The sequence below is a fragment of the Alnus glutinosa genome, chromosome 9 (assembly GCF_958979055.1).
Source record: "Alnus glutinosa chromosome 9, dhAlnGlut1.1, whole genome shotgun sequence".
Lineage (NCBI taxonomy): Eukaryota > Viridiplantae > Streptophyta > Magnoliopsida > Fagales > Betulaceae > Alnus > Alnus glutinosa.
Window position 1 is genome coordinate 21,122,852 of NC_084894.1, and position 27,739 is coordinate 21,150,590.

General features: G+C 36.8%; 2 protein-coding genes and 1 pseudogene across 3 annotated transcripts; 1 reads left to right on the forward strand and 2 right to left on the reverse strand.

Annotated features, from left to right (window-relative positions):
- Positions 1–2,388: 2,388 nt before the first annotated feature.
- On the reverse strand, positions 2,389–18,327 carry LOC133878102 (cell division cycle protein 27 homolog B-like). The gene is made up of 16 exons (XM_062316602.1): positions 17,996–18,327; positions 17,654–17,726; positions 17,396–17,505; positions 17,151–17,197; positions 16,119–16,216; positions 14,635–14,939; positions 9,375–9,530; positions 6,788–7,004; positions 6,202–6,428; positions 5,972–6,037; positions 5,671–5,790; positions 5,320–5,396; positions 4,508–4,627; positions 4,147–4,366; positions 3,771–4,052; positions 2,389–2,820 (listed from the first exon to the last, which is right to left on the reverse strand). The coding sequence occupies exons 1-16, from the start codon at positions 18,098–18,100 to the stop codon at positions 2,770–2,772; spliced, it is 2,274 nt and encodes a 757-aa protein (XP_062172586.1). The 5' UTR covers positions 18,101–18,327; the 3' UTR covers positions 2,389–2,769.
- Positions 18,328–22,022: 3,695 nt separating this feature from the next.
- Positions 22,023–23,098, forward strand: LOC133878531 (chitinase 2-like; annotated as a pseudogene).
- On the reverse strand, positions 22,280–27,431 carry LOC133878532 (vicilin-like seed storage protein At2g18540). Of its 2 annotated transcripts, XR_009901922.1 has the most exons (2): positions 26,323–27,431; positions 22,280–22,406 (listed from the first exon to the last, which is right to left on the reverse strand). XR_009901922.1 is itself a non-coding variant. In XM_062317090.1 (1 exon), exon 1 carries the CDS (start codon positions 27,268–27,270, stop codon positions 26,428–26,430), a length of 843 nt encoding a protein of 280 aa, XP_062173074.1. In that variant the 5' UTR covers positions 27,271–27,431; the 3' UTR covers positions 26,241–26,427. The 2 variants fall into 2 exon arrangements, 1 of the variants encoding a protein (XP_062173074.1); XM_062317090.1 differs by lacking the exon at positions 22,280–22,406 and having other exon boundaries at positions 26,241–27,431.
- Between the last annotated feature and the right edge of the window lie 308 nt (positions 27,432–27,739).

Here is a 27,739-nt window from a genome sequence, read left to right on the forward strand (position 1 = left end):
TAGCAAATCCTTGACCATGAAGAAATATTTAAAAAAAAAAAAAAAAAAAAATTCGATCAAAATGGGCCTGTACACTTTTATTTATTTATTTATTTTATATATATTAACTCTGTATCTTATTTTGGCTGGAGTCTACATTTGCAAGCGTTTTCGGTATGCAAATTTGCATAGATTGTATTTTTTTCCCCCCCTCCATTTGACTATATTCATAAATTGTTTGAGATTGCATTAAGGAGTTTTAAAAGTATTTTTAGTACATAAAATACTATGTCAGACAAAAATTGAATTGTTTGATAAAAAAATATTACAAAATATTTTTTTGACATTTTTGGTATAAAAAATCTCAAAACTTCTTTTGAGAAAAACTTAAAAATAAGGCATTTCTAAAAAGCTTTTTCTTACTTTTTCTATAGAAAAAAAAAAAAAAATTATATTTCCCAATGCAATTTCAAATGGGCTCTTAAAAGTCTCTCTAAGGGTGCGTTTGGGATTGCGATTTCGTAGACAATAAGTGCGATTTTAAACCAAATCGCAGAACATAGATCGTTTGGGAACTGCGTTTTTAAAAATTGCGATTTGAAAACGCAGAAAATCTGCTTTTTCAAATCGCAAATAAGATGGTGCTTTTTTGAAAACGCAGAATTTTAAAGGTAAATTCACGATTTTAAAGGCCAAACTGCGATTTTGCCAAACGCTTAACTGCGTTTTTAAAAATCACTTTTTTCAAATCGTACATTTTAAAATCGTTATTTTAAATCGCACTTTTTGAAATCGCAAACCCAAACGGACACTAAGTGCCCTCACCGTGAAAGAAAAAATGAAAAACGAAAAATTAATATATCTAATGAGTACACCCACCCAAAAAGTATGAGCTAAGACTAAAAAAACTAGTAAAAAATAATAATTTTTTCATACAACTAGTATAATTTGTACAGTAAAAAAACTAGTAAAAAAAATTACTCAAATGAGATAACATGGCTGGAGAGAAAAGTTGTGGAGCTGAAATTAAGGTTGCACAAAGAAAGAAAGGGAAGAGAACATATATATATATATATATATATATGGATAATGATACCTTACCGTCCCCCAGCCGACTTTTTTAATAAAAAAATAATTTTTTTAATCAAAAGCAACTTTTGATGTGACATCTGAAGTTGCTGATTAAAAAATTTCCATTTAAATGACATCAGAAGTTGCTTTTGATTAAAATTTTTTCATTTAAATGAAAAGGGCCGGGCTCATTGCTTGATGACCAGCGTTCCAGATCACAAAATTATGATGATTTTAAGAAATCCTAAGCATGTCTCCTACAAGAGCCAATGGTAAACTAAAGATTTTTACCAAGAAGAATGTTCATAAGCCTCCTGCTTACGCTTAAGGTTTGAGAATCCAAAATAAAAACCCATCTGCAAGATTTGACTACAATGAGCCCATAGAATCAAACATGCATATGTATCGAAGCAAATCACTGCCCCACTGATTTGTGTGAGAGAGCGAGAGCAAGAGCGCCAAATACACAGTATTGCCAAATGAATGAATGAAACACGTTCGAGAATTTTGATATATAAGACCGAGGAAGCTTTTATGGGCTCGGCCAGGCCTGGCCCACTTTAATGTTATTACTTTTATTAGGGAAAAATAATAATAATAATAATAATTATTGTGGAATTGATTGTTGCCAAATTTCATGGATATTTTAATTTAATTTATAAGGTTTGATGTTTTAAAATAGTGTTTTTGCCTAATAGTAAAAGTCAAAATTGCCACATAGACAAAGGTGCTCAAAAATTGTGTTTTGGAATGATAATATATCATATCTCAAAAAAGATGAAGCAAGAAATGTAAAAGCTGGGGCAGAAGAGGATATGAAGTTATGAACCTTTTTTCATAGTGGGGAAGAATAGAGGAAAAAAGAAGTTTAATGGATAAAGGTTGTTGTTTGGTTTCCAAGAAAAGTTAGAAAAGAAAAGAAATCAAAGTTGCAAATCTACCAGAATTTGGCCAGTTCTTCCGAGCTTGGAGATGCTCCTGACAGGTGCTAGAGATTTGCTTTGCACGCACCGCCTCCTTTGTGCCTTTTCTGATCAGTTTCTTGAGCCATTCATGTCTAATTGAACGAAATTTTGAAGGACTCAACCCGAGTACTTCATGAATTACATCTTTATAAACACATCAAAAAGATATGTATAGAAATAAACTGGAGTTTATTCATCTTCTTTGAATTACGATTACAATTTATATGGACACCATTTGACCCTAAAACCTTAAAATTGTTCAGTGGAATGGCTGCAGCAAAAGGCCTCACAAACGAGCTATAAAATCTGAAGAGGAAACTCACGTCAAAGATAAACTTGAGTCCCACAATTTTGAAATCAAAAAGTAAATCACTCATATCAACAACAGAATAAAATGATATTGAATATTAAGCCCTAGTATCAATGGATTGGAGAGTCAAGTACAACTATGAACAACTAATACAGACTAATGATACAATACTTTTTCTATCCATACAAGTATGAGAGCTTTTAATACCTTTGTTACATCATCCTCTGTTAGCATGGGGATCACCGACAGAACTGAGGTCACTTCACATTATCTGCCAACTACAAGGGGCACCGGCCCAAACAATCAGGCCTCAAGCATCAAAGCCAAAAAGTTTTATTCATCATCCATCGAAAGCGCAAGCAGGCCAAACTCCTTGGGGCCAAATGATCTGAGCCGAAAAGTTTTAGATCATTCTCCAATTCTGCCTGTCAAGAGCAAGTAGATCTACAACCCCTCCTCTAGTTCATCCGGCACATGCAACTTCTCAATGGCAGACTGTTATAAGATTAGAAGAAAGGATGAACATAGCAAACATTCCTTGCTCTCTAGGAAGAAACAACTTACTGAAAAAGAACAAGAAAAATTGCAATCTATTTGTGCAGTAATCAGACCTAAAATAAATGCTTTTGTTCTTTCCAAAGAAAAAAAAAAAAAGCACATTGACGGTAAACATACAAAGAAAAGGCTAAAGAAGATGCATAACAATCTTATGACAAAACTCAATGGCAAATTTGTTCGTAATAATGAGATAAGGGGGCTGAGAATCACAAGAATTGAGAAGGACTGCATAAAATTGAATGAATGGGAAAGAAAGATTTGGAAATAGCAGATCAGGAGGAGGAACAGCAGCCCGAGGCCCCCACCCCTAAATAAAGGTGTATGTACATAACAAAAGAGGCTGGTTATGGCTTTTACTTGATAGGGTCCCTTCCCATCTATCTTGAGCGGGAAGAGGGGTGAGAGGCCTTTGAGGTAGCACTGCCCGTGCTTCTCTATTTTGTGGGATAATTGAAACATTAAACCCTTCTTAACTATGATAGAAGAATCCCTAACTCCACAAGTCCCACGCTCATATTGGGTCAAATCCCAAAACTCCTTCCTGAATGAGAAAACAAATACTGCTAGACTATAAAGGCATTGGTTCACAAATTAAAACCTTGATGAATGTATTCCAAATAAATTTGATAATACCAATTTCATAGAGCTGACAATTACTTGTGAGAATCAATGGGAATATAGTGAACTGTGCCCACTCATTTAAACTCCCACGATCCTCAAAAAGAGAAAATCTTTTCTTATGTGGAAATCTACTGAATTCTGAAAACTGAAGGAGCATTTCAATAATAATATCCAATTTTACAGACAATAAGATAAATATGAAATAAGTCAATCACCTTTTTTTGATAAGTATATTTCAAAAAAAGCGCAGAGGCTAAGCCAATCACCTTAATGGCAGCAACATCTGTTGCAGGTGGTTTCAAATCCAAAGCAAGACCAAAATGAAGCATCGCTTTTTCATGCATATTACGCCGCTTATAAATGTTACCCATCAAAGCAAATACACTGCTTTCACTAGGGATATACTCTTTAAGCTCCTCCAGGACTTGTAGGGCTTCATCAAAATTTTCCAAGCTCACTAGTATATTAGCCTTCTGATACAAGGGAAGAGGATTCTTCTTATCAGCTAAAATAGCCTTCTCCATGATCACCAAAGCTTCGTCATTTCTCTGTCGGATGATAGAAACACAATTAAGAGAGCTTTCAAAAACAGCATGCTGCCTGAAGCCACAATATTGGAATCACTATAGCAAGAGGTCAAACCTTTAAGGCATGCAAAGCTGTACCAAGATAACACATTATAACAGAAGAGCATGGATTTATCTGAAAAGCCATCCGGAAGTGATGCTCTGAAAACTCATACTTTTCTTGGCGAAGATATATCATTCCAAGCCCATACCAGGAGTTATAATGTCTTGCGTCAACCCGAAGTGCACTCTGGTAGCTCTTAATTCCATTCTCAAAATCCTCCAAAGCTACATATCTGCAGATAAGGATGCAATAGCAAGATCATAAATGCCTAGCTGAAATAATAAAAAGTAAGAATTAACCATCAATGCATAATCACTCTCGTATATATTCAATTTCATGGGTTAAATCAGGGCGGGAAAAGAGACTGTCATACTCGTGACCACAAAGTGTGTGTGCATATGCAAATGTTGGATTAAGTTGAACAGATCGCTGGAAATTTCTCAGAGCAGTTTCATGGTCTTTCTGCAAACTATAGCAATTTCCCATAGCACACCTGCATGTCCATTCAGAAGGAAACATATAAGAAATAATAATGTTGATAATAACAACTCACAAGTCCTAATACAGCCATAAAAAACAAGAATCTAAAAGCTTCACAGCTTTTTGATCCTCAAATTTGCAAAGACACATTCCTAACTATATGTAAAGTAGGTAATTAATGCCAAAAAACAAAAAATCGCTGAACTGCTATGAGTAGCCATACAATTACAACCATTTAACAGGAGGGCGGAAACAAACACAGCTCATAAGGCAAAATTGAAGGATAAATACCAAAAAGACCTTTTCTTCCTTCCACTGAACAACTAGGCAGGAACAATTTATAATTCTCTAAATATGAGTCTGCATATCTCAAGATTTCAGAATTTGATAGAGAATAGTAATAGTACTTTTCCATTTGAGCACTCCAAGGTCTGCAAGTTAAAGAGCTTGTGGCGCACAAGAGTAAGGAAGAAACCAAAATCCATGTTCGTTAAGTCGAGATAATTAAAATTTTAATGCATATTGCAGTGACACTTTAAACACAAGATTAAAGTAAAAAAAAAATTTGATAGGAGAAACAGCTCTGAGGATGCGAAATATGGGAGTAATTAAAGGTCACTAACAGAATTCTAATGCTAAGCAGTTTTATAAGAAAACTAAGACTTGAATGCACTGTGTTATTTGAGGAAAGGTTGATAACACTACCAAGATTGAGGAGCTAAGCGGTCAGTTGAAATAAGTTCTTGAGCCAGGTAACTTAACTTCATATCTTCCTTCAAATGCTGCAATGGAGATAGAATAACTGTCAGTGAAGCAATAAAGTAAGGGAGAAAATTTTACTTCGACCATCCAGTATCCTAAATGCAAGATAATAGATTAAGAGTTTGCTTGAGATTAGAGTAGTTATGACAGAATAAGTAGAATAACAATGACTTTAAGCCCCCATTTTGTGGTTAGCTTAATTCACTTAAGTTACCCATCTAAGGGAGTTTATTTTCAGATTGCATCCTGGGGAAAAATGAACAATTTTTTCAAGTACAAATTGTGGGAACTCACATAAAGAACTGTAGAATACATATCCATTCCTTCTAAACTGTAAGGGGATGCCTGGCGGGCAAGACTGAAGGCCCAATCAGCTTCTAAATAATCTACCAGTTCAAAATATGCTTTTCCAACCTGCATTTGACACATGAACTAATTAACGTGCCAAATAGTCAATAATATTCAGGCATTCTACTGTTCTAGCAGAAGAGTCATTTACAACTCACAGCTTATGTAAGTACATGATCAGAAAAGTAGAAAAAAGGTATAAAATCCAGAAAAGGGTTAAAAACAGAATTTTGAAAAACCAAACTACCTGGGAAAGCACCCAGCCCGTGTTATAATGCTTCTGTGGAAGCTTAAGATAGACATCCAGTGCTTCCTGTACAGACAATTAAGCATGAGACAGGAAATACAAAATCATCTTCTTCTCCCCGTTTTGTGATTACTAATATAATTCCACTATTATTAGCCAAACAAATCTTCTTTTCTGTTCTATTTAAATAAAAATTCTATTTAGTTTATTCAAGAATAATCATGTAATACCTGGCACCTGTACATGCAGGAAAGTCTGTAGCCTTCCCCAAGAGTTCTCAAAAGGCCCATTATTTCTGAAGCACCGCTAATGACTCTTGAGCCATTCATGATACCTGCACTAATTGGAATGGTTGCTCCTTCTTGTTCAAGAAATCTAGTATCACCAGAATGAGATGAACTAGAAGTTGTCAATGTGGTATTTGATCGAGAATCATCAAAAGTCTCATTCCGTATCCCTATATGAGATAAAATTTGAAAGCTCATAGAGTGTCAGTTCAATGGCAATTAGGCAGAAATATAGCATAATAAAAGAATTTGACTTCTGGTATGACCAAGTTCACATTAACATATTGGAAGTCATCATCTGTAATCTATAGTAAAGAAATCTAGGATCCATAATGCAGTTAATTTGAGTTCACGCATGGCTTAGATAGCTATTATAGCTATAGTCACAAACAAGTCCTATCGTAAAAAAGCGGTAGAGAACAATTAATAGTAAAAAATATCAGTGAAAGACAATCATTTTTGCACTTTTCAATCCCAATATGATAGTATAAGGCCACTGAATTAGTAAAAGATAAAAGAGATTCATTACCTTCATCAATACTTTCATTTGTCCATGACTGACCCTTACGAACTGTCACAGCACGAAATGCGATAGAGCTCAGCTTGGAACCTCCAAGATATTTAGAAGAGTTGCTAGTTCCATTTCCAACAACCATTGTGGCACTCACATTTGTGTTGGCCCCTGCATCTCCAGAAAGCCTTGTACTTCGACGAGGGCCAGAATCAGAAAATAACCTCCCAGAAATCTGAAAACAAAGGAAACAAAATAATTTCAAGGGGGAAGATTCCAAATTATGCATAAAAGAGATCTAAAAATGAAATAAGAATACTCCTCCCACAAACAAGGTCTACATGGATATACCAAGCAAGCAATAGAAAAATTACTGCAAGAAATGTGGTTATTAAGACAAATGCCAATCACTTACTGAACAAGATGAAAATGTCACCTTGAACACAAAAACAAGAACAACCACTCCCACCAAATTTTTAAGATCCGGCAGAAAGATGCCATAAGATGTGTAGACAAGTTAAACCTACAGATTAAAGTATGACAGTGCAACCTATGTAAAGAACTTTGTACCCAGAAAATGCAAGGAAAAGCAGAAGAGAATAATTTCTATAAGGACCTGGTGTAAACCAGGTCTATTATGCCCTCCAATAGCAGATAGACATGTAAGCTTGGAACACCAAAATGCATTAAAACGATAACACCAGATCAATCTCTATTCTCTTGAAACATAACCAAGCCATCGATAAAAGCCCCAATAGCCCCGTTCCCAGTTCAACAGCCACCACCGCCAAAGCCTCATTCAACCGTTGTTATGGCGCTGTTAGCCAGAACCCGGAATGAAAGCAACCGTTAATGACCCAATTAAAAAAAAGAACAATTCATAACAGAATCCTTGCGTAAGAGACTTGTCTGCTTCTTGTTCGCCTCACACAATGTTCAGGTATTAACAATTTACAGCTAACAACAAAAAAAAAAGAGGCTTTGACCAGTTCATATTCCTCGCTGAGGAAGCAAGGACAATTCATGAGAAAAAGTTCTTTGTGAAGTCTTGTCTTCTTAGATTCGACTTCAAGAACAGTCGGGCTCTAAGTTAATAATAAATAGCTCAATAGGTACCTCTGAAGGATCTTGACTACTTTATCATGTCCATTTCTTGTGTTTTCCATAGACTCTTCCAACCCTCACCATCTCATCCTTAGGCATGTCTTCAATAGTGGTAGAGGCTTGAAGCAGTTCAAGAAACACTTCGAATTCTAGAAGAACTTTAAAGTTGAATCAATATATCAACCTTTACACCACAAGCAAGATATATTACAATCTTGCCTTTCAAACATCTCAATAAATGAAATTAGTGGAAGAAAGCTTTGTCACACTATTCCAGATTAAGCCAAGCAATACTGTAGTCAAGACCTTACCCCTGTTTGCTTCATATCAAACAAACACTTTAAGTGATTTTCCCCATTTAAACCCAAATCTAGTAAATCCACAGGGGGGATTTCTGGAATTTTGACAGATAGGAGTGAAGCGGCACCTTCAATCAGGTTTTGTTTGGTAGCCGAGAACTGTTTCTCTGCATCTTGAACATTTGAACCAGGGCCTTTCAGCATCACTGAGAGTATACTTCCAGAGGACCGAAAACGGGTGGTTCAACCAATCTTTAAATTCCAATATTAGGAAGACCTAAGATATGCCAAGCAACAGTCAGCACAATCATGACCGAGAAAAGACAGTGAGTTACAAAATTCTGCCTCTTACCTTCTTCGGCTCTTTCACTATCTATTCTGTACCAATAGCAAATAAATTTTAATATCAAAAAAGCTTGTGTCTATCGAATGGGGCTTCAGATGTGGCGTTCAGAGGAGGAACAGTGGTGGTGGTGTTGAATGGGGAATGGGGCTTTTGTCTGTCGCTTGGTTTTGTTTCAAGAGAATAGAGATTGATCTGGTGTTATTGTTTTAATGCATTTTGGTGTTCCAAGCTTACGTGTCTATATGCTATTGGAGGGCATAAAAGATCTGGTTTACACCAGGTCCTTATAGAAGTTATTCTCAAAGTGGAAACTACTGAATAGCCTAAAAAAAGGCAGAACCAAACAACACAATCATAAAAGGCAAACTAATAGATTGGTGTCAGCTGTGAATTCTACAACTTTACATAGAATTTTTTTTTTTGATAAGTAACTTTACAAGCAAATTTTCAACAAATCAAACAAATTGATACCTAAAACAATTCAAACTTGTCTTTTCAAGCAAATGTGTATCTAAAGCTGAGAGTCCCTGCGCAGTTACTTATTCAAAAGACACATACAGCCTCCTGACACGTTACAAATAGCTCATATAGGCTTCCTAGTTTTATGCACAATAAATGCACTCTGAAAATCTGACCAACTAATTTGTTAAAACAAATGCTCCACAAATGAACACCTGACAATTTAAACTGTGAAATTTATAACAAGGAATTACTGCATAATCGTATTATCACTATATTCTGACCAAAAGAGGTCATACATCAAGACCGTGCTACGTGTAATTATGCTTTTATCTCTATATCACACGGAGTAACATTTAAAAAAAAAAAAAAAAGCATGAATATACAAATCTATAACCTTCCGTAATTTTCCTTCATCCACAAACTTTCTTCGAGGGGCTTGAATAGTAGAGTTCACGGTTGACCTTGGAGAGTTATCAGCACTGAGTATGCTTGGGTTTGGGCCATTCGGCTGCGCATTTCTGCACAAAGGTGGTGGAGCAACACCTGACAACTGTAAAACATAGGGGAACTAAGAGCACTGATTGATCTTTACAGTAAAAAGGAGATAGAAACTAACAAAGATGTAGATAACTCAATATATTTAATCTTGTTAAGTAAATCATGTACATAATCTAAAGGTGCAAAAGTGGTGGCAAATTTCCACATATTCACTACCATGGGTTTTATGTATTATGAGCAGCATAAAAAACGATTATGAATGCAGAACTTCTCATATAAAAGTTAAGTGCAGCCTACATGAAAAATAAAGCAACTACACTGGAGAAACTTCCATTTCACTAGCATAAGATTAAGAAAGAAGCTAAAAGGAATGAGATAAAGGCTTACTCCTGGGAGAAAATATAAATATATAAAGAGAACTCTGTACTTAGTCTAAAAACAAGAATTATGACGGAACTTACGAAATGTGGGAACTGCAAAGTAGTAGGGATTACAAAATCCAGACCTAAAAACCTTAGGGGGTGTGCAGCCAAATGTAGAGTGTAAGTACATAAACCATAAGGCGGAAAAAAAATAAAAAATAAAAAAAGGGGCAACGTCTTTGCCACCATAGTGTCACCTGAAAATTCAAAGTTTCCTAGTGCAGGCTGAGACCTGAGCCCACATCTTCTTTGTTAAAGATCTAAAAATCCACAAAGTACAGAGATCCTACCTACTCAGCACTAATAATTCTCTGAACTTTTAAAACCACCACATGAAAAAGGCCAAAATCTGGTGTCTTAGATAAAAAAGTAAAGAATAAAAACCAGAAGACAGACAAAACAAATGTCTTTGAGCAAAAGTCTCACCTAGACAATATCATTATACCAGAAACTAAAGATACATGTTCTTATATATGAAAATGTTAGGGAGATTGAGACTTTGGGATGTTTTTCATGAGACCATGATATAATATGTTGGGAGACAACTAAATCCAAATACTTAAGCCTATGGGTTTGGGCCTGGCTATATTAACCACCCACACATGTAACATCTTTCAAATGTGAAACTTAATCTTTTTACACTCACATGTGTATATTCAACAATTTTCCTTTCCGATGTGAGTCCATAACCACATTGCTACACCCTCCCCTCAAAATCAATCTTATGAGTTGTCTCCATGATCACTTGTGTGCTATGTGGGTTTGCTCGTACTGTGCACCTTTGCCCCTACTCCAGGGACTCTCGTTTGTACTCAAGCTATGAATCTTTTCCCCTTACTCTGGAGACCATCGTCCATGTCCACACCTTCCATCTTTGTCCCTACTCCAAGAACTCTTGTCCGTGCATGCACCACTCCACTATACTCCACAACACTATCGGCTCCGATACCACTTGTTAAGGAAATTGAAACCTTTGAGAGTTTTTCAGTAAGACCATAATATAGCATGTTGGGAAACCACTCAATCCAAAAGCTTAAATCTATGGGTTTGAGCCCAATTATGCTATATTAACCTCTCACTTATGACATCTTTCCAATGTGGGACTCAATTTTACATATGTATATTCATAAAAAACAACCTCTTCCTTTCATAATTTTTATTTTTATTTTTTTTATTTTTATTTTTTTATATATAAGTAATAGAAATATCATTAAAAGCGAAATGCACTACTCAAGTACATAAGAAGTATATAGGAGAAATACCTAGCTAGGAGAAGAAAAAAAAAATTATGAAAACTAAGCTCCTAGGGAGCTACAAACGCAGCTGTCCAAGTATTAAGAGAGAGAGAGAGAGAAAAAAAAAAAGACTCAAGCACCACCACCGTCTTCTCACGATTCTTAAAACTTCTGTCATTTTTTTCCCTCCAAAGACATCACAGGAGGCAAGAAGGCACCATCTTCCACACAGCAACACTCCGAGTTCTACGCACTAGTCTACCAACAAGCAAACAAGTTAGCTACACTACTAGGCATCACCCAAAACAGCCAAAACGACTGAAAAAAGCGCAAGCGACTTCACAATAGAGTAGAAGATAGTCCATAGAATCCCCATTCCTCTTACACATAAAACACCTATCAATCACAATGACATGCCGCTTTTTAAGATTGTCCATAGTAAGGATCTTCCTTAGGGCCGCTGAGTAAGCAAAAAAGGCCATCCTCAAGGGAACCTTAATATGCCAAATACTCCTCTAAGGGAAAGGAGTGTCATTGTTACAAGCAAGGACACTATAGGAGGAGCTAACAACAAACAACCATTTTTTGGAGGGAAACCACCAAAGCTTGTCTTCACCATCCTATCTCACTCTAACCGAGTACAACAAATTGAAGAACAAGGCAAAGACATCTACCTCTCAATCATGAGCCGCTCTAATAAAGCTTACGTTCCACTGAATTGAGTCACCAGAAAACTCCAAGTGAGCCGCTATTGAAGCATCTTGCACATAGGCAATACCATATAAATCTAGAAAGGCTTCCTTTAAGGCCTTGTCCCCACACCACAAATCATGTCAGAATCTAATATTAGTGCCATCTCCAACCTCAAACCTAGTATGACTTGGAAACATCCCCAACCATCTTGATATTCTTCCAAACCCCCACCCCATAAGAACCAACAGGCTCATTAGAACACCAACCACCCCATGAGATGCCAAATTTAGAATCCACCACGCCTTTCTTTCATGCACATAGCACCAAAGCTATTTTCCCAAAAGAGCACGGTTGAACTTCAACAAGTTCCAAATGCCCAACCCTCCCTCAGAGATCAGAGAGTAGACCTTGGACCAACTAACTAAGCAAAATTTAAACTCTTCACCAAGCCCACCCCACAAGAAATCATGATGAAGCTTCTCTATGTGGTTTGCAGCACCCACAGGGAGAGTAAAGAGGGACAAGAAATATGTAGGCAAATTGGAAAGTGTAATCTTTATAAGGATAACCCTACCACCCTTAGACAAGTAAATCATTTTCCAACTAGCCAAATGACGTTCTCTCTTTTCAATAACTTCGTCCTAAATAGACTTGGCCTTAAAGGAGGCCTCCAACAGAAGGCCAAGATATTTCAAAGGCAAGGAAGAAACCCCGCAACCCATAATGCTCCCATCCACATTCTCAACAGTACCTACATGGATAATTTCTGACTTGACCAGTTTGATCTTCAGGCTGGAGGCATCTTGAAAGCATAAAAATATAGCACACAGGTAGTGAAGGTGGTCAGACTTAGCCCCACCAAAAACTAAAGTATCATCCGCAAACAACATATGTGAAATGTTAACCACAACCCGAATACCTAGAACCCATCGAAAAAGTCTAAGAGAAAACCCCCATTAACGGTGGCAAATAGCATTCTATGGCCTACATAACAATAACAAAGGGAAAAAGCAATAGAGGATCTCCCTATCTCAAGCCACGAGAGCTGCTAAAGAAACCAGACGGAAAAGCGCACCGAAAAAATACAGTGTGCCATCCAAGAGCACCATTTCTCCCCCAAACCACACCTCTTCAGCAAGTAAAGCAAGAAAATCCAATTGATGTGATCATAAGCCTTCTTAATATTCAATTTGCAAATCACCTTGGCTCAACATATATGATTCTACTATCCAAGCATTTGATAGCAATGGGAACGAAGTCAAGGATTTGCCTACCGTGATCAGACGCATTCTAGGGCTTCAAAATAATCTTCTACACAACCCTTCTCAATCTATTGGTAAGGACTTTGGCAATAATCTTATAAACTCCACTCACAAGACCAATAGGCCGCAAATCCTTAAGATCAATAGCCCCAAATTTCTTTTGAATGAGAGCAATGAAGGTGTCATTTAGACTTTTTTCAAATGTACTACGAGCATGGAAATTATGGAACACCCCCATAATGTCTACCTTGATAACATTCCAGCAAGCTTGAAAGAAAGCCATAAAAAAAAAAAATAAAAAAAAAAATAAAAAAAAAATCAGGCCCAACCGCTTTGTCACTGTTCATACCTTTCACCACCTCAAGAACCTCCCACTCTCCTCAAACCGGCTCTCTAGCCTAGCAGCTTCCACCACTTCTATGGAGTTAGGCCATCCAACTTAGGCCGCCAGCTAAACTATTATGAAAACAAACTATTATAATATTGCACAATGTGATCCCTGATAGCAAATTGATCAGAAGGGCGGCAAGGAAAAATACCCAAAGGGTACGTAAACTCTCCATCCTCATCCTATCACTAACTGCCATCTCCGAAGACGGACCAAATCCATACTTCTCGGAATGAGAACGTGACAGACTGATAACATCGAGAGCTTTTGAATGGTCATTGTGGGCATGCATGCATGCCAGAATGTTAAACATGGCCATTGTGAGAGCGGTTAATTTGGAATGCAATTATGACATGTCTTAAATGGATAACATGGAAGGAGAAGAAAAGTCGGACTTTTGAAAGGTTGAGCTTGATCAAGTTTCAACTAAATCTTTGTATAACTAGATGACTGCTTAAGGCAGTGTCCGTTCATCTTTTCTTTTTCTTTTTTGAATTTCTTGAGCATTCTCTTCTTTTTAATAAATTGATTATTAAAAATTGAAAACAAATGGGATAGAACCACCGGCAGTAGAGTTGAAAATTTTTTACATGACGCTCGAATCTTACATGAACTCGACATGAAATTAGCATATTAGAGTTTGGTATAATCGGGTTCGGGTCACTACCAGGTCGACCCACTTAACCCATGAGTGACCCGTTTATAAATAAATACATGTCAAAGCAGGTCAAACAGGTCGTGTTTGGGTTGAAATGGATCATGCTGGATTGACCTAGTACGACATGTTTATTAAATAGGTTATGCGTGTCAAATCGTGTCAGGTCAACCCAACATGACCCGTTTATTAAACGAATCAAATTGGTCGTGCTAAGATTAAAGGGTCTGACCCATTTAACTAAACAGTTCGAGTTAGGGTTGACCTTTAACGGGTTGTCAGGTCGACCGGAACCAATACATCAACTTGGATTGCAGCCCTAACCAGCAGTTTGGAAGAAAGATAGTCATTTTTTTATAAGCAAAGCTTAACTAACTTGCCTTAGAGTTTCAAAGATTTAAACATAGCAGTAATTAATCATTAACATACCAAAAGAAAAAAACAAATTTAAAACCTTATATACTGTTATAACATTATGAGGTGTAATTTAAAGTATTATACCTGTGAAACCATTGGTGAAGGAGTATTATAGAATGATATGTTTGATGAACCACCATTTGAAGGCTGAACAGAAGCTGCTCCATGATAATTTCCAGGAATATCTCTTAGGTTATTGCCTTGCATGTGTTTCAATTGCCTTGGACTGGCATCATCTGGGCCTGGACCAAAGTTCCTAGCAGAAACTGTGCTACGATCCTCATTTGGCATGTTCAAGCTTTGGGAAGCAGATCCATGGGATAAGTACTGTTTTTGTATGCAAAGAGCAGCTGCTTCACCAAAAACTGCAGTTGCTTCTTCAGCAGCACCTAAAGTGATCACAAAAGAAGGCCTTGATTAAATATGGATCAAATGTACAAGATCAAGCCCCAAATTATATCTCTCAATTACATGAGCAATGTTAATTCACAAAAAAAAAAAAAAAAGACTCAGCAGCAACTGCAGTTATATCCATAACATAGAATGCAATTACTACAAACTTTATTAAGAAAAGAATTAATCCGGCCCTTCTAACGATGGCTTAATTAACTTCCAATCTCAAACTTCATCAGGCTAAAAGGACACTATCCTATGCCCTGTGGTAAGAACTGCATATACATTGAATAGAGGCCAAGTCAGCAAAGGGAACTAAAATACAGACACAGAGACATGGTATATAAGTGGAGATGTTAATGGTTCATATTCATAATTACATGATCATGGTCAGATAGATTTTTTAAAAAAAAAAAAGAAAAAAAAAGAAAAAAAGAAGATTCAGAACTACTAGAAATCACAATTAAAGGACAAAGTGCATGTCTCAGTAAAAAGGTGCCTTTTCTTATTGTCACAATAGTTTCTAATATCCTCATCCCAACTCCACCAACGACACATTGATGGTTACATTATCAGACTTCCTGATAAAGGAGGATCACTTTAAACAAAGCCAGGTAAAGTTATAGCTAACTTCTCCACAATACATTAAAAAGAAGAAGAAGAAAGAAGATAAGAGAAAAAAGAAGAAGGAAAGAGCTCTTCAAATTATTAAAGGGCATTGATCGTAGCACTAACATCATCGATCACGACCATTCCAACATGCAGGGCATTATCCCTTAACTATCAAACTCAGCTGACAACATATTAAACAATCAGTTTACCTTGAACTGCAAACTCAGATTTTGATAATGATATTACACATCCATGAGGCCTAGTCCAATATTGTGGAGTTTACATTCTAACGACAAAAGGTACAGAAATGAGATAATATGGGGGAGGGAGGGGGGAAGAACATCTGCTAATAATGATAACCAAATTGAATTTTACTCCGCTAATTAGCAATTCAAAATGAAACTCAACTTATGAAGTAAGTTGGCTCTTAATCAGCTTAAATTTCTAAACATAACATTTTAAGCCCCGAGAATTAACTGATCAGTTGCTACATGAAATTACCAAGTATGCTGGTAACACAGCAGTTCAAGAACTTGGACCATGTGGAAATTTTTTGTACAAACCTAATACACACAGCTCCTCATATGCAGCCCACATTAAAGGATCTACTGATAATGCCTGCTTAAAATGATGTACAGCACTTTTCCTTCTATCAGTGTACCTAAAACAACATAAAATCTCAATAAATAAGAAGCTGATATTCTGAATTAAGAAATTGCACAAACACGCATAGACATAATTTTTTTTTTGATAAGTAATTGCAATTTATAAAAAAAAGTGCAGAGGGGCGCAACCTTTAAACACGGGAAGTATACAAGAAAACCCCTAAAAGGGATGAACAAAGAATAAATTTAAAAAGTCTAATTATGCAATATGCACGTCAATAACAACTAACCATTTCAGACTTTATGTTAGTTCGGAAATTCAAAGATGAGAATTGAATTAAATTCGGACTCACTTCCTAGTCATAAGACGAAGGAAGTATAATTCATAGAGCACAAAGGATAAACGATATATAGTAATGAAATTCAATTAACTGTGCTTAATGACCCAGTTTACATCGTTCAAGCACTAATTCAATCCAGTACTTTGGATAAGCTAGAGTTGCAAGTAATAGAAACAAATTAAGGAATAGAAGCTAACACAAAACAAGAGAATGCAGCGTTGTACCTCTACTACAAAGAATCAGCGAAGAAACATGAAAGGACACAGAGAGTGGGAGAGTCTGCTTCATGGGGAAGGAAGGGGAAAAACTTTAATTAAATATGCTTCTTTCACCAGATATTCCGTCAAGTGAAATGCAAATAGATTTGTAACTTTGAGAATAAGTTTAAGACCGCTTCATAAGACATCAACTTCATAAATAACTGTATGATAGAAACCAGTTTTAAGGATGTCTTTTTCACTTCTTTTTGTTTTGTTTTTTGTTTTTTGTTTTAAATGTATTGTATCTACCTATTCGTCTCTCATTTGTACTGTACATGTATTTCAAGCAACAGGAAATAGATTTCTGGAAGTTTATAAAATGATATATGGGACAACAAAAAGCAACCTACTTGACCAAAAAACAAAGAAAAAAGATAAAAAAGAGTGACCTGTAAATAAGCCCTAGAAGGTAATGACCGGCTGCACCATTTGGAATCTGCATAAAGAAGATAAACACAAGAAGCAAGTCATCATCATCCTAAAAAGCAACTGAAAATAGGAGTGATAGAACATCCAAAAAATTAGAGTGACCAAAGTATAAATCATGCAACTTGTTTGAATCCCATTTTTGAAGAAAACAAATGTAATGGTTCAGAATATTTTGCTTGTAAACAAGTTACTCTCCAATACATACCTCTGCACCTGGCTCATTAGCAGGACATAATGCAGCTTCGGATTCTTTAAGAAGATCCAGCTGAAAGCATGATAGTGCAAACAAGTAGCGGGACTGAGCCATTTGCATTCCTTCATAGAACAATGAACGAAAAAAGAAGAGAGAGATTAATGGATGATAAATTTTTTCAAAAAAATCAACCACAATAAAGAAACGAAAAAGAACACTAACAACAAATTGGTTCAAAAATGGCAAAAACATTAATACTATGACACATACCCTTCAAAATATGGTACGCAGCATAAGATTGATTGTTGTGCAAGTAACAGTCAGCTAATAATTGCATATTCGTCTGCATATAACAAAAAGGCATAAAGGGTTCAAGAAAAACTAAGAGGAATGATTCAGAAAAGCCAAAACTTGATGTGTCCCCTGATGAACAGCGATCAATTCTTAAACAAAAAACCTAAAAACTACTTTGCTTTGTCTTCCTCGGAAAATTGCAAGATAGAGTTCCTAGTTAACCAAGCCCATTGAACCGCTAATGCAATTTCTTTTTTGGGTAGAAAGTAAAAGAGTAAGTGGGAAATACCAAAAAAGAAAAAAAGAAGGAACAAGAACCTCAGAGGGGAACTCAGCGCAGAGGCGTTCGCAGATGAAAATGGCGTTTCGGTACATGAAATGACGAAGGCTGTTCTGTACGCAGTCTGTGAGTATTGCTTCCATGGCTGCTTCGAGAGATTTTTAGTTTTTCTTAGAAGAGAGAAAGAGTATAAACAATGGGTACGCTCTCTAGAAGATTTGCTCGGGTCTGTTCACTTTCACTTGGTCGACTAGTATCTTGAAACCTCTTTGCTTGCAGGAAGCGTTGCTTCCATGGATGCTTCGATCCTCACAGAGAGTCTCGAGAGAGAGAGAGGGGAGGGGAGGGAAAGGGGGCCGGGGTTTCTAGTTGGATTCGGAGGATTCGATCCACGGCAATTTTCAAAAGAAAATTGCCGGATCCACAATAATGACAATCTAGACCGTTCGTTACATCTAACGGTCTGAATATGCCACGTGTACAAAAATTTTGAATTTCGAAATTTAACCTAAACGATACCCCTCATTCCCCCTTCTCCCTCTCTCAGTCTCTCTCCTGAAAACCATTCTTGGAGGGCGTCCAGAAACCGTGTGCTTAGTCTCGTCGAGGACCACCGGAGGGAGGGCCTCCTCTTGCCGGATCTCAAACTGAGGTCTTCCTCCGACCGCCACGAACGCCACCTCTAATCGCAGACCGCAGAACGCCGCTTTCAATCACCAGAGCTGTTCATTTGGGGTTTAGTTACGCATTTTTTGTTTTAGAAATGTTGCAGAATTATTTTGAACTGCATCAAGCACAGTCCGCAAATGCTTTCTCTTCCGAAAATTTTGATGGTTTAATTCTCAAAAACCCCCCCATGTAATGGTACATGTTTTTGCATCACACCAAGCTAGTCTGAGAACGTGTGCAATTCCTCCTTAATGTTGGAAGAATATTTTTTTTTATTAATATAAGAAATATATTATATTAATATTGTATGGTATTTTTCTTGAATATATTTTTTATATCAAAAAGAAATATATAATAATCAAATCAATTAAAATTAATTACCTTACTTATTTCAATTCTCCTATAAATAGGAGTATTCTGTATTATAATGTAGCCATAGACCGAATCATATAAAATCTCTTTTCTTAATTTTTAATATTTTCACTGTTATCTTTATTTTTTCTTTGTTTATCTTTTCTTTCATGGTATCAGAGCTATAGGCTAAAGACAGTATTCGATCCAACGGTTCTGTGAATTTTTCGTTTCCTTTTATCTTTATATTTCTTTAAATCCAAAATTGTCATGTGTAATTTTCTTTTCTTTTTTTGTTATATTATTTTTCCTGCCTTTTCACGATTTTGTCATCTCTATCTTAGATTGTTCATTGTTTTCTTTTTATTTTTCATCATCACTATTTTCTCTCTCTATTTCCTTATGCTTTTCTTGTTCTTTTGTTGCTTTGTCTATGATTTTACCCATTATATCATACGACGAGGCAATATGGAAGAGTCTATTATTTTCTTTGATAATAGTGTGTGATTTTTTTTTTTCTTTGTTCTATTTCTTATCCCTTGTTTCGGATTGATTCTATAATTAAAAAATCATTGTTTTTACGTGGTTCGATATATGACCTACATCCATAAGATAAAACCTTAAGATTACATTATACTCTTATTGCTTGATAAATTTACAATACAAAATACTTCTATTTATAGAAAAATTGATATAAATAAAAATGGTAAACAATTTTGATTGATTTAATTACCATCAAACCTAATTAGAATCACCTCTATAAAAGGAAAGTGTCGTATAATATGTTTATTTTCAATATTAAAAATATATAAGAGAAATAATGTACAATATCAATATAATATATTTCTTATATTAATAAGAAATATATTATTCTAACACTTAATTCTCTTCCTCTTCTTCTCCATCATTTTATCCATTGATTTAGCTGCTTCCTCCTGTCCCATGGATCTCAGCAGCTTTATTCCACTCCTCAGGCATACTTGGAACACTACATCCACCTCCTCTGTGGTTGGTGAGGTTCGTCTTCCAAACTTGCTCCTGCTCTCAGCTCTCCTGGGAGGACGAGAACAGGACCTGGACATGGTCAGGTCCGATCGTTACTCACTGTGCCATTGCGAGAGAATGTTGGTAAATATGGGTATCATGAAGCAAATCCGATACTAGGACGGCTTCGCCGGTGCTGCTCAGTTCGTCGCAAAGTTAGATATACGCAATACCAAGGTCATTGCAAGTGGAGCTACATCAGAACTGTACGGGTCAGAAGTTTTTATCAGTTTGTATAAACGAATAAACGATCGTGTCCTCGTGGAGACACAAATGAAATGAGACTTCTTAAGTTGGCTGAGGAAGCCCTCATACCTCCAGCTCCGATCCCCCCTTTAAACGACGAACAAGGAGAGCGATTCAAGACGACAAATAGCTATTGTGGACTCGGACCAGAAAATCTGGGCACTTCTTTGGGCCAAGAAGAGAATCGCCACGGCGGAGATGATGTATTTTCTGCGGGACAGAAACATCTAGAACCGGTAGGTCGAAGATTTTCTACGATCCATATATAAGAGTGATATGTATTCTTTAAGCATGTAAGAATGAGATATTTTTTTATTAATGTTATTAAAAAACGAAATAAGAAAGATATGCTATTAAAACAATATGTGTTTTTTAAATAGCAAGGGATACATGTTAATATTAAATATAATTTGTATGAAATTTTTTACAAACCGATTTATTGGAAAGTTTTGCCCTTTTCTAGGGCTATTGCACTATTTTTTTTTTTCTCTGGACTATGCGATGTCGATGGGTCATCCTATCGTCCAAAAAGTTGTTAAAGAGCTACGGAAGTAGGTGCTGTTTCAGAGGGTGCTGAGTCGGTCGTTGAGGACCTATCCCGTCGGATTCGTAAGTTACATGAGCATTTCATAGGGCTTGGAATTCACATGTTCACCGTTGTTGTGTTCCCACAGGCAATCCTATACGTTATACTCCGTTCTCATAGGTGAGTTAAGTCCTATACACTCATTTTCTTTTTTACCTCTCTCATAGGTGAGTTAAAGTCCTATACACTCATTTTCCATCAGATGAAGCAAACAAATCATGCCACCCAACGTATTCTATTCATCCACTACAGACTTCACGTATGAAACAAATTGTCGCCTAAATTGTCCTAAATTAACTCTCCCCCGCTTTTGCAATTAACCTCATAAACTTAAAAAATTATCAATTTAACCAATTTGTTTAGATTTTTCGTTATATACTATCAAAATTCATAAAATATTCGTGTCTTTTATATATATATACACACAAAAATTACAAATATTCAGACGTGAGTATTTTTACAAATTTCGTTAAGAGTAATGTTACACATCATCCTCTTGTCCTCCTTTTGTCCTCCCAAATTTGATGTGGCTCGTAAAATCACCATTGAATTTATGATAGATCATTATTGAATTTTGATCCAATGGTGATTTTAAGAGCCACATCAATTTTGGGAGGACAAAAGGAGGACAAGAGGATGATGTGTAGCATTACTCATTCGTTAAATCCCAACCAAAACACCAAATCCTTGCAACTTTTTTCTTTTTTCTAAACCAAAAAAAAAAAGCTGTAAAATCTTAATGGATTGGTAAAATTGAAAAAATGAATACACTAAATTAAGTTTTTTAAGTTTAAGGGGTAATTACAAATGTGAGGGAGGTTAAGTGGGTTAAAAATAAAATTTCCCCTATGAAATAATCACAAAAATCCAATAACTGAAGTTCAGTTTGTACAACTGCTAAAGTCCATATACTAATTGTGACGGTGATTATGCTATAATTAAAAGAGACAAATGCATGAAAACAAGTCCATTGTCGACCAAAAGAATCAAATGTTTGAACAAATGCATCAAACAATCTGATTGCGTCAAAATTTGGAAATATGCTTCCAATAAAAATGGGACATCTGCATAGAAACAAATACGTCGTTAACAGATGAAATTATAATTATTATTCACTTATATATATATATACCTGTCGAGAGTACAGAACTTGTATTCAACTGTTAAGAGCCATGGATTCATGCAAGCTCCTTGTCTGTCTTACTCTTCATCTTCTCTTCTCAACGGTTCCATCAATCCAAGCGGCCCCAGCAAAGCCGAAGCTCTTCAGAGAATGCTTTGGAGCTGAGGGAAAGAACGTTACATTTTCAGACGTACCCATCAATCCCAAAATCGACATTCACTTTGTTCTATCCTCTGCCATTGACTATACATCCTCTTCATCTTCCCCTTCTTCCCCCACCAATGGTGTCTTCAAAATCTTCTGGGACACAGAAAACCTCACCCCTTCTCACGTTTCCTCCATCAAAGCCCACCAGGCCACCATTCAAATGTCAAGGTAGCTCTAAGTCTTGGGGGAGATACCATAGGCAGCCAACATGTATACTTCAAACCTAAATCAATCAACTCTTGGGTTAGCGATGTCATTCAATCAATAACTCAGATAGTGAAAGAGTATAATTTGGATGGAATTGACATTGATTATGAACACTTCACTGCAGATCCCAACACATTTGCTGAGTGCATTGGGCGGCTCCTATTATTGTTAAAACAAAATAAGGTTGTGTCATTTGCATCAATAGCACCATACGATGATGATTCTGTGCAGCCACATTACTTGGCTTTGTCCAGGAAGTATGGGCATCTCATAGACTACGTCAACTTTCAGTTCTATGCCTATGAGAAGGGGACAACTATTCCTCAGTTCATTAGATTTTTTGAGACAGCACCAATTGCAAAGGTGGTAAGGTCTTGGTGAGCTTTGGTACAGATGGAAGTGGGGGTCTATCTCCTGAGAATGGGTTCTTTGAGGCTTGTAGTAGGCTTCAACGTCAGGGAAAACTTCATGGCATTTTTGTTTGGTCTGCCGATGACTCCAAGAAGACCAATTTTCGTTATGAGAAGCAATCGCAAGCCTTTTTGGCCAGCACAAAATGATCTCTTTCTCATAGCTTAATTCATGTCAAATATCCGTGATTATGAAAACAAGGGTCAATTTATGATCCAAGTCCCAAAGCTTTGAGATTTCATACATGTTATTCACTATTATTAGATTTCATACATGTCATACTAAGAGGACCATAAAATTGAGAGAAGTATTTGATCACCTGCAATTCATTTGACACCATTTCCTTTTAAGAGAGTTGATTTTTTTTTTTTTTTGATAAGTAATTGCAATTTATTCAAAATAAGCGCAGAGGTACACAACCCTTATACACGGGAAGCATACAATGGAGCCCCAAAAAAGGACGAACAGAGAATAAATTTAAAAAATTTACGTAAGTAAAAACATTCAAATTATGATGGGACGCTATCCAACTATATAATGTATTGAACAACTGCTTACGTAGTTCCACCATAGATGTCTCTACATCTTCAAAGAGACGCGCATTCTGCTCATACCAAATACACCATAATAAGTTTAGAGGAGTTGACCGCCAAGCTACTTTAGCACGACCATACCCAATCGCCGTCCCCCAACTATTCAACAACTCCAATACCGTTCGCGGCATAACCCACTCTACCCCAAATAAAATAAGAATGTAGCTCCAAAGATCCTGGGCGACTTAGCAGTGAAACAACAAATGATCAATAGACTCCCCACTCTTTTTACACAAACAATACCACTCAATCACTATAACATTCCTCTTACGCAAGTTATCATGCGTCAATATTTTGCCCAAAGCAGCTGACCACACGAAGAAAGCCACCCTAGTTGGAGCCTTAACACGTCAAATATTCTTCCACGGAAAAGATAGAAATGATGGGCCATCTTTCTTAATAAGCTCTTCATAGAAGGATCTCACCTCAAATAAACCCTTTTTAGAGGGATTCCACACTAACCTATCACCCTCTCCATGTCGAGCCAAAATGGAATACAATCGATCGAAGAAAGAAAGGACCATATCCATCTCCCAATCTTGGATTTGCCGCGTAAAAAGGACATTCCACTGAATAACACCATTATGAACAACCAAGTTATCCACCACCATCGCATCCTTGTTCCTCACAATACTAAAAAAAGCTGGAAAGCATTGCTTCAAGGATCTATCCCCACATCACCAATCATGCCAATATCTAATATGTGATCCATTCTCCACCTCAGAACGAACAAAATTGCGAAACTTCTCCCACCCCCTCCTAATATGTTTCCACACATCCACTCCAAAAGAACCCAAGACCTCTTTCGAGTACCACCCACCCTTTAGACTCTCAAATTTGGCAACAATCACCAATCGTCATAAAGCCTCTCTCTCTCTCCCTACCAAATCTCTACAACCACTTATCCAGGAGTGCTCGATTGAACTGGATGAAATTGTGAACTCCCAACCCACTTGCATGCAAAAGAGTACAAATCTTGTTCCAATTCACTAGATGAAATTTGGCCTTATCACCAATGCCACCCAAAAGAAAATCCTATTGAATTACCATAGGCAGCCAACATGTATGCTTCAAACCTCGCTATGCTTCCCCGAAGAGTAGCAACAAAACCAAAAACCTGTCTCTGCCTTTGCCTCCATTCCTCAGGACCTTTCAACTTAGTGGCTTCCTAACTCTCCGTAAACAATCTTATTCATTCACCAATGAGAATTGAGCAAGAGCACCAAGAAAAGTCCAGAGAGAGAGAGAAGCACTTTTTTTCTAGTCTTTTTCTATTTTGATTTGTCCAATTAATGAGGATATTATTGGAAAATGAAAAGAAGATACCAAAAATTTCTACTCTCTTTATATGGATAATAGAAGAACCTAATTCAATTAATCCAGAGAGCACCCCCACCCACCAACTCCAGACAAAAAGAAAAAGGTTGATATGCAGAAGATTATACAAGATGTCAGAATAAAATATAGACAGAGCAGACATGCATAAGTTGATGCAAGAGCAGATAACCTTTCAAGGATATATGAATACGGAAGCTTGTCAATGGAGTCCTCACCACCCTGGACATCATTTACTAAAAAATAAGTTTTAATGATTGAAGGACGAGCAGGGAAAGGGACTCTTTTTCCTTTCTTTTAGCTGAGGCATAGAATGCATGCAGTTGAGGCTGTGTAGAATGAACCGATTATAAAACTGCACAATCTAATAATATCAATACAAAAAGTGTGGCGAATTTTTCAAGGAAGCATTGTTCACCCCTAAAAATGAAGAAGCTGGGCTCATAAAGTTGAGAAATTTTCACTACTTATTGGAAGATGAGATGTAAAACATGTACACAGAAAGCTAAGTAGCTTATTGTTTGCTGATATTTATACTGCTTTAGAGCAAAAACATATAAATTAGAGCACACAATCTTCCTATAGGCACAATGACTTTGCTTTGAAGAAGATAAACAGGGCTCATACATCTCCATTAGTATTTTTTTAATGAAGTTGCTTTATTTACTAAGGAACAAAAAGATTGCAGGAAAAGTATATACCTAATTTTGGCTGTTGGAAAGAAAGAGGAATGAAAATGGTTAATGTAAATAATTCTGTAATCATTTTCCTTTCCACAGTTTTTGTGAAACAAAAGTCACAGAGTTCACGAATTCAACAGCAAGCTTTCCAAACAGATAGTACATGCATTGCATTTAATAGTTAATTCCCCGAAATCATACTATGTTGGAGATCATCGGATATCATTCCTACATCTGAAGCATTTGGCTTCGCATAATGTTTGGGTGCAGAGCAGATGTGTGCTTAAGAGGGTTTTGCAATGAACACTGATTGATATGATAATTTGAAGATGGCAATAGAAAATAAGTACCCATAATTCCAGAACTCAAATGAAGTTTGTTGCTACATGTCAGAGACCATTACATCTAGAACATCCCAATCACACCATTATCCAAACTGGTCTGCATTAAAAAGATAGTAAAGCAACTATATGAAGTCATCACTTCCATCAGCACCCAAAAAGCAATGACAAGTGGAAAACAGTCTCCAAGATGCCTAAGCGAATGAAAGCTATCATAACACAAAATGCACTTGAAAATATTTCCCTGTTGACATCACATTGGCATTAATTGAATTTGAATCCTATAACTCAATCAACCAAGTGAAGAATAACTTCTTCTATAGATCATTAAGGTCATGAAAATCAATATATACATGTTTAACTCATTAGCAATGAAGCGAAGCACAAAACCCATTTTTTCATCAATCATCTAATTGCAATTGACACAAACATTGTTACTTTGCCGCTCAATTCGCGGAAAAACAATCCATGGTAAAACTCACAACAGATATAACATTAACCATCAACTAGATCTCATTGCAATCAATAGTTACTAAGAAACATATTCCCTCAATATTACACAAAAAAGTTACCCTTATGCCAGGCCGAGCCAATGGATTGCTTTGAAACAAAATCTCCACCAGTTTCCAAATACAACGCCAGCAAAATTGCTAAACCACCTAATACTCAAATCTATCTCATTCATTTCTCCTCCTCTTCTTCTTCTTACCCCTCTGCTCCTCCGAACCATCCTCTGCTTTCTCCTCAACCTCCTTATTCTTCCTCTTCTTGCTCTCCTCCTTTACTTTTTCAATTCCCATTTCACCCCTATCATCTCTGTCCTCAGCTTTAATCCCATTATTCTTAAAATCACTACCATCGTTTATCTCCTTCTTCTTCTTCTTCCTTTTATTACTCTGTGGTTCCACCGAATACGAATCGGCTAAACCTAACTCTTTACTTTCTTCTTTAATCTCTTCGGCTATAATCTTCTTCTTTTTGTGCTTCTTTCTCTCGCTCTCAATTCCCACATTGCCCTCATCTCTTCGACCCGGATTCACTTCAGGCTCGATTTTCACTTTAATTTCAGAGCCTCTACTCTCCCCAACTTCACCTCCATTATCCCCAAATTTACCAAATACGCCCTTCTGCTTATTCTTCCTATGCTTCTCTCTCTTACCCTCGTCTCCAACCCTGTGACCCGTTTCCTGACCCGGAACGACGATCCGGGTGGTTTTTTTGTCCCTTTCTATCGGGTTTCGGCTGGCAATATTACTCTCCGGCTCATCTCTTTTTTGCTTGTGACTCACATCGCTGAGAGTCTCCGATTTGGGCCGGTAGTGCCTCTGCTCGTATCTTGGACCTCCGAGCTCCTTCCCGTGCTGCCTCAACTCCTTGAACGAGGCAAGGGCGCGTCGGAGGTAGGCACAGACGGCCGGCGACGCGCCGTTCTCGGTGGAGACGAAGGTGGAGAGGGTCGAGGTGGCCTTCTTGAGAGAGATTGGCTTTGACGAGAGGACCTCACCTATGACCGTCTTCATGTTTGGTTGAGAGCTTGGGCTTGGGTTTGCCCAAAGCTTTGAGAGAAGAAACACTAGGTGGGTTTTCTAGGGTTTGAGATTTTGTGGGAAAGCTTTCTGCCGCTTGACTGATTTTGGGGCTTAATTAGCGAAGCCGTCAATATAAGCAAATTATGAAGAGAAGAGAAGAGAACTACTACGTGTAATACGGACAATTACAAAGGAGCTAAGAACATTTGTAGTAAAGTTGTCAAAATTTAAGCAAATTTTGGCTATAAATATATTTTTGTTATTTTAACTACCTAGTTTTCGAAAGTTATAAATACAAAACTCTCTAAATATTTTCTACTTTAAAATAAATATTACTTTTTATTAACCTTTCAACCAACCAACCACATACGCCTCCAGAATCCAGATTTCCACCAAACCCAACCTTTGACGACCGGTGGAAGCTCGACTGCCAGCTTTTCATCGTGAAAATGAAAGATCG

What these genes read in the sequence shown, in the direction of transcription:
- LOC133878102 (XM_062316602.1), bottom strand. Translation starts at nt 18,100, where the DNA reads ATGGAAGCAATACTCACAGACTGCGTACAGAACAGCCTTCGTCATTTC. An exon ending in TGTATTCTACAGTTCTTTAT is followed by an intron (nt 5,397 to 5,670) that starts GTGAGTTCCCAC and finishes TCTCCATTGCAG; the next exon opens with CATTTGAAGGAAGATATGAA. An exon ending in CAGATGTTGCTGCCATTAAG is followed by an intron (nt 2,821 to 3,770) that starts GTGATTGGCTTA and finishes ATCTTATAACAG; the next exon opens with TCTGCCATTGAGAAGTTGCA.
- LOC133878532 (XM_062317090.1), bottom strand. Translation starts at nt 27,270, where the DNA reads ATGAAGACGGTCATAGGTGAGGTCCTCTCGTCAAAGCCAATCTCTCTC.